This window comes from Athene noctua, chromosome 10, assembly GCF_965140245.1.
Source record: "Athene noctua chromosome 10, bAthNoc1.hap1.1, whole genome shotgun sequence".
In the NCBI taxonomy this organism is placed as follows: domain Eukaryota; kingdom Metazoa; phylum Chordata; class Aves; order Strigiformes; family Strigidae; genus Athene; species Athene noctua.
In genome coordinates this window covers 23,800,238-23,806,834 of record NC_134046.1, presented here as the reverse complement: position 1 = coordinate 23,806,834, position 6,597 = coordinate 23,800,238, and the positions used below count along the sequence as shown (strand labels likewise).

General features: G+C 56.9%; 1 protein-coding gene across 1 annotated transcript; it reads right to left on the bottom strand.

Moving 5' to 3' along the window:
* Positions 1–2,277: 2,277 nt before the first annotated feature.
* Positions 2,278–6,597, bottom strand: LOC141964102 (antigen-presenting glycoprotein CD1d-like). Its single transcript, XM_074914070.1, has 4 exons — positions 6,007–6,597; positions 3,393–3,674; positions 3,010–3,294; positions 2,278–2,873 (listed from the first exon to the last, which is right to left on the bottom strand). The coding sequence occupies exons 1-4, from the start codon at positions 6,293–6,295 to the stop codon at positions 2,773–2,775; spliced, it is 957 nt and encodes a 318-aa protein (XP_074770171.1). The 5' UTR covers positions 6,296–6,597; the 3' UTR covers positions 2,278–2,772.

The window sequence follows — 6,597 nt, the reverse complement described above, 5'->3', positions numbered from 1 at the left end:
AACGTGCACACCTCTCGTGGCACCTTGTCTTGGCTTTATGCTAGAAAGCATTACATATTCATAATACACCTATACATATGCATAACCTATCTCCGCTTTGTATTATAATGAGATTGAAAGTCTTTCTCATATGTTCTGCCCCAGTCTCCTCCTAGTTGTGTCTGCGCAGTGTGTCCCAGTGGTCGCAGGCTGGGTTCGCAGAGATGAAGTAGCTTCTCTTCCTCACTGTTGAACTTTTTACCTCGGTTTGTTGCACAGTCTCTGTAGCCTCCTGGACTCAGGCCGGACCATAGGGTTGGTTTTGACCAGTTTTTAGGACTGTCTTCCTATTCCATCAGGAAGCATTCTCTCACAGTGTCCATTGATCAAGGTTTCCATATTGTTCTGCTCTCTGGCCCACCGACTATGATCTATTATCCTATTTTAATCTTAGTTATCTTTTAACTAATAGGCCTCTAGTCCCTAGCCTGATCTCTAAGTCTTCCATCTTTATCTCTAAACTAAGTTATACCTTCATTTCCTGAGTGCCTAATTTCTGTATCCTATTTTAATTTCCTAGCTCCTCATTTCAGACTCACCTCCTAGCACCCCACTCTGCACAGACACCGAATAAAAGAAATACCTCAGCCCTGTGCGTACTGGCTCGCACACAGGGTGAAAGAGCCCTTCGTTCAGGACAGCCCCGGGGTCTCCCCGCGGTGCCTCCAGCGCTTGTCCGCAGGGGTGGGAGAACGCCTGGCTCGGGCAGGGCTGCTGGGGGCAGGGGGGTGTCCCCGTGTGGGGCTGGGTGCTCCTGGGGAAGGGAGGGTCTCCCTGCAGGCCCAAAGGCAGCAGTATGTCTGCTGCCTTCACCTCTCTCTGGCAGAGGGTCCCGGGGGGCGGGATGGAGGGAGCCGGCGGAGAGCACCCCCCGGGGGGACGGGGTGCTGCAGAGCCACAGCCCCGGCGTGGGGACACCCAGCGCTAAAAGGGAGGGCCAGCCCCTGAGCCCCGGGCCGGGCAAGGGCCTTCGGAGCTGGTGGCTGATGGGCTCCCCTGGGAGGATGGCCCCGGCCAGGGCCGGACGGGAAACCCCCCGGGTCATCCTCCGGGTGGGGGCGTCCGAGGGCTGGGGCCGGGGGAGCCCTGGGAGTGCCCGGCATGGGGGGGCCGGGCTTTGCATAGAGCCGGCGGCCGCTGGGCGGGACCCGGGGCGGGTCCCCGCAGGCTGGGGCCGCTGGGAGTGAGCCCCCAGCGCACCGCCCCGTCTCCGGCCCTACTCGCCCCCATCAGCCTGGCGCCCCGTGACGCTGAAGCAGCGCAGCTCGCCATTGGCGAACGGGCCGTGGCACAGCCAATGGCAGCGCGCGGAGGGCGGGGTCAGGGGCACGATGAGGGCCGGTGGGGAGGGCCAGGCCCAAAGGATCTGCCCGGAGTCTGGTGACGTCAGGTGAAGCACGTGTCGCCATTGGCGGGCGCTCAGGTGAGGTAAGGCTGGTCCCGGGCTGTGAGCGCGGGCTCCCGTACCGGGCTCTTGCGCCGTGGGGCGGGGGCACGGCGGTGTGTGGGGAGGGGGGAGGGACCCGCGGGGACACGGGAGGGACAGGTGGGGCTGGGGAAGGGGGACGCGGAACGGGCAGTTTGGGATGAGCGTCAGGGCTGTGGTGTGGGGGAGTGAGGGGCGTTGGGGATGGGGGAAGGTGGTAGGGTGGGGTAGGGGCGCGCTGGGAAGGGGCGTGAGGAGGGGAGCGAGGGCCAGTGCCCGGGCGGGCAGGTAAGGGGGAGCCCCGTGCCCGTGGGGTGACACAGGAGGACAGGGAGGCTGGAGGGGGCACCCTGGCCTGTGGCCACAAGTGCTGGGGGTATTTGGGGGGGACCAAGGCCATCCCCTGGCTGCACGGCCGTGGCGGCACCCTGACACCCGGGGCCGTGCGGGTGACCCAGTCCTCCTTTTTAACCCCCGGCGCAGGTGGATGTACCGTCTGGCTGCATCCACTGCCCCTGATGGGAATGTCCTTTGCTGCCACGTGTGCCCACAACACCCTGCCTGGCACAGACATCTCTGTCCCCTCTGTGCTGCTGCCCCCAGCACTGAACTGGGCAGGTTTGCCCCAGTGTGGCTGAATTTCCCACGAGGGGGGTGAAGCCCATTCCCACAGCCAGCCGCGTGCCTGGGCTCCCCGTGTCCCCAAGCTGTGTGCTGTTCCTGAGCCTGTTTGTCATCATTCCTTTGTCCCAGGGACTTGGATCTGGTGCAGAGGTGCTGATGTGCTCCCAGAAGGGCGGGTGGGGGTATGATCCTCCCTTGCCCTGCCCCATCACTGCCCCAGCCTGCATTGGCACTGTGGCTTAGTCCTGCTGTTTCGTGGGGAGCCTGGTGCCCCAGGACTAGGGGCTGGGGCCAGGGACACCCTTTCGCTGTTGGGGAGCTGTTCCGGTGTTTCACCCCGAGATGAGGAGCGTGGACATGCTCCTGTGCTGCACCGAGGCTCTCCTCCTCTGTCCTGGGGTGGGCAGGAGTCACGCGATGCCACGTGCTTATGGGCACTGGTGATGGCACACCAAGAGTTCCCACATAGGTGGGGGTGTTAATTAGTGGTTTATTATCAGGGAGATGTGGGGAGCCAATGTGGCCTCAGGGTGTCACAGGTGTGCTGTGTCTTGTGGTCTCAGCGCCTGCAGGAGAGGAGGAGTTGAGTGAGGCTGGACAAGGGCAGCAGCCCTGGCCAGGTGGGTCGCATGGGCCATGGCCTGGAGCCGATGGGGCTGGTGCAGCTGGGAGAGGAGGAGACCTCACCTGCGCCTGTAGTGGCAGATGGCCCCAGCAAGGACTGCAGCCATGGTCAGCAGCACTGTGATGGTGATGCCAACACTGAGAGCTATATTGGAGCTGCCTGGAGGAGAGAGAAGGGTTGCAGGAGGCCATGGCTGGAGCTGCCATCAGAACCTGACCAACCATCCTCCAGGCACCTACATGGGGCCAGGGGCCTCTGCCCACGCCTCGTGCCCATCCCCATGGGTGTCACCTACCCCACGGGATGAGGAGACTGCCGGTGCCCAGGCTGCGGTGGCGCACGCGGCAGGCGTAGCTGTGCCCGTCATGGGGAGCCACGGCCAGGGTGATGCGGAGCTGGTAGGTGAGGTCTGCGTTGGGCAGGACGGCACTGGTGTTGAGCGCCGGGCCCGGTGGCACCTCCTGGCCATCCTGCAGCCAAGCCACGCTGATGGGCCGTGGGTAGAAGCCGGTGACGCGGCAAATGAGCAGGAGCTGGTCTGGTCTGGGCGTGCGGGCAAAGACTGTGGCCACGGGCAGCTCTGGGGTGTGAGAGCCAAAGGGTGAGGGGAGCACTGTGGGGCACTGCTTGGCCCCAGTGTGTGTGTGGGGATTGGGGTGTGTGCCAGAGTGGTCTCACCTTGTCTCTTCAGAGAGGCCTTCCCATACTTGATGAATTTCTTCATGTGGTCAACACAGGTGACATTTAGAAGGTGCTGCACAGTCTCAGAGAAACCAGTAAAGGTGTTGAACTTCCTCTCAACTTGCATTGCCAACTCGGTCTCCTGCTGCCTCTCCCAGAGGAGATTGTCCACATTGAAACTGAGGAAGCTGTGGGTGTTGTAGGCGAGATGGTAGAATTTGGTATAGGAGCCATTGGGATACAAGTTGCAGCCAGTTGCACACTGGAACACAAAGGGGTCTGGGGAGGACAATGGACATCATGAGTGCAGTTTGAGCTGGAACCTGAAATTGCATCCTGGCACCCACTTCTTTTGGCACAACCCTTTCCCCCTTCCCTCTGCACCCTAAGTCATTCTTCACAGTGAGAACTCAATTAGAGTTGAAACTGGACAGTGTTGTGTTAGACAACAAGAAAGGCTTTTTAAAGTGTGTTAACAGTGAGAGGCGGTCTAAAGAAAACATTGGACTGATACTTGTTGACGATGGTCACTTGACTAACAGGAATGAAGAAAAAAACAGAGGCATTCAATGCTCTTTTTGCCTCAGTCTTTAATAATACTGATAGACCTTGGGCTGCCCAGTCCTCTGAGTCAGAGGACCACAACTGCGGGAACACTGACTTTGCATTTGTGGACACTGAAATTGTAAGGCACCAGCTGTTTCACCCAAGTAATTGATTCATCCAAGCACTTGATTCACCCAAGTACTGAAGGAGCTGACGGATGTTATGGCAGGACACCTCTTGATCCAAGATCTCTTGACCAAAAGTCTTGGGAGCCTGGGGAGGTCCCCACCGACTGCAAGCTATCCCGCAGTTATTCCAGTTTACAAGAAGGCTGTGAGGGAAGACTCGGGAAACTACAGACCTGTTAGTCTAACCTCAGTACCTGGAAAAATTACGGAGAAGATCATACTGGGTGCTATTGAAAGGCATTTAAAGGACAATCCAATCATCAGACACAGTCAATATGTGTTCACAAAGGGAAAGTCTTGTAACTAATTTCGTATCCTTCTACGATAAGGTCCTGCACCTAGTGGGTGAGGAGAAGGCAGTGGATGCAGTTTTCCTGGATTTTAGTAAGGCTTTTGATACCGTCCCTCACAGCATCCTTCTGGACAAGTTGTCTAACTGTGGGTGAGCACATTCATGGTGCACTAGGTGAAGAAGGGCAGGGCTCAAAGTGTTGTAGTGAATGAGGCTACATCTGGCTGGCGAATGGCCACCAGCGATGTTCCTCAGGGCTCAGTCCTAGGGCCAGTGCTGTTCAGTATTTTGATCAATGATCTGGGTGCAGGAGTTGAGTGCACCATTAGCAAGTTTGCTGATAATACCAAACTGAGAGGTGCTGTTGACTCTGTTGAAGGACAAGGGGCCTTGTAGAGGGATCTGGATAGATCGGAGCATTGGACAATCATCAGAGGCATAAAATGGCATTAACAAGAACAAATGCCAGATTCTGCCCCTGGGACGGAGTAATAGTGGACACAAATACAGACTGGGAGGGGAGTGGCTGGAGAGCAGCCCTGCAGAGAGGGAACTGGGGGTGCTGGTCAGCAGCAGCTCAGTAGGAGCCAGCAGTGTGCCTTGGCAGCCAAGAGGGCAAACCACATCGTGGGGTGCATCAGACTATAACCACCCAGCCAAGAGAGGGGATTATCCCGCTGTATTTAGTGTTGGTGCTGCCTCACCTTGAGTACTGTGTGCAGTGCTGGGCCCCACCGTTTAAGAAGGATGTGAAGGTCCTCAAATGCATCCAGAGGAGGGCAACAGAGCTGGTGAAGAGGCTGGAAGGCATGTCCTATAAGGAGTGGCTGAGGACTCGGGGCTTGTCTAGTTAGGAGAAGAGGAGGCTGAGGGGCGACCTCAGCTTTTTGAGGAGGGGATGTGGAGAGGGAAGTGCTGATCTCTCCTTGGGATCCAGGAACAGGATGCCTGGGAATGGTTCAAAGCTGCAGCAGGGGAGATTCAGACTTGACATTAGGAAACTTTTCTTTGCAGAGGTGGTCAATGCCCCAAAACTGTCAGTGTTTTAAGAGGCATTTGGACAATACCCTTAATAATTTGCTTTAAATTTGATCAGCCCTGAATTGGTCAGGCTGTGGACTAGATCATTCTTGTAGGTCCCTTCCTACTGAACTAATTCTATTCTATTCTATTCTATTCTATTCTATTCTATTCTATTCTATTCTATTCTACTCTATTCCCCCGTGTTACTACTCTACTTTACACCAAGTGGAAACTCTGCAGGTGAAAAGCCTGCCCTAAGCCCTGTAGCTCATCATCCTTGAGCTGCCCCGGGTGGGATCTGTGGTGCCCGGAGAGCAATAGAGGGGCTGGTGTGAGGGTGTAAGTGAAGCAAAGACAGCCCAAGGTTTGTGCTGAGGACCAGGATGGCCTTGTGTGACCTCTGCACAGGATAGGGTGGTTTGGGGGTCTTGCTGGTGCAATATGAGGCCCATTCTATGCCCTTCTGCCAGCCCCATTTTGGGAAAGCTGGTGGTGGTGGCTCTGAGCTCCTTCTCTCAGCTTCCTGCCTTGGATGAGGAGGTGCTGAGCACCTGGTACTCACAGGGTGTCTGGTACTGCTTGGCATCACCTGACAGGGACAGGATGAGGTTGTGCATGTAGACATTGAAGAGGTTTTTCAGGTTGTCCCACTCTGCTGCAGGCAGGGAGGGGTAGACCCATGGGTAGAGGTACTGGATGTCCCAGGTGGGTTTGTGCAGGCTAGCAAAGACGATGTCGTCCAGGGTGGCCCAGGCCGAAGTGTCCACAAAGTTGGGGTTTTGGAAGACAAAGGTTTGGAAAATGTGGAGTTTACAAGAACCTGTGGGTAGAGGGGGGAGAGGAAGCGGCATTGGGGTGCATGAGGATGAAGGCAGAGGTCAGGGGACTGCTGGCTGCGGTGCTGGTGGGTGGCCCCAGGAAGAAGGGTGGCTTGTAGTGTCCCTAGCGACAGGGCAGAATGGGGCAGACAGGCAGGGTGGGGGAAATCCCCAGTTTCACTCTGTTTGCAGTTTCCTTCCACACCCTCGCTGAACCTCCCCCTACTTCTCCTCTGATTTCCTTTTTTTTAGACATCCACCTCCCCAGTGTGACCTTCTGAGAGCTGTCACTTAGCTGTATGGAGGGGATGGCAGAGGGGACCTCAGTGCTGGTT

Coding starts and splice junctions, on each gene's coding strand:
- LOC141964102 (XM_074914070.1), bottom strand. CDS start 6,295: ATGCCGCTTCCTCTCCCCCCTCTACCCACAGGTTCTTGTAAACTCCAC. Junction 3,675..6,006: donor CAAGCAGTACCAGACACCCT/GTGAGTACCAGG, acceptor TGTCCTCCCCAG/ACCCCTTTGTGTTCCAGTGT. Junction 3,295..3,392: donor GGCCTCTCTGAAGAGACAAG/GTGAGACCACTC, acceptor CTCACACCCCAG/AGCTGCCCGTGGCCACAGTC.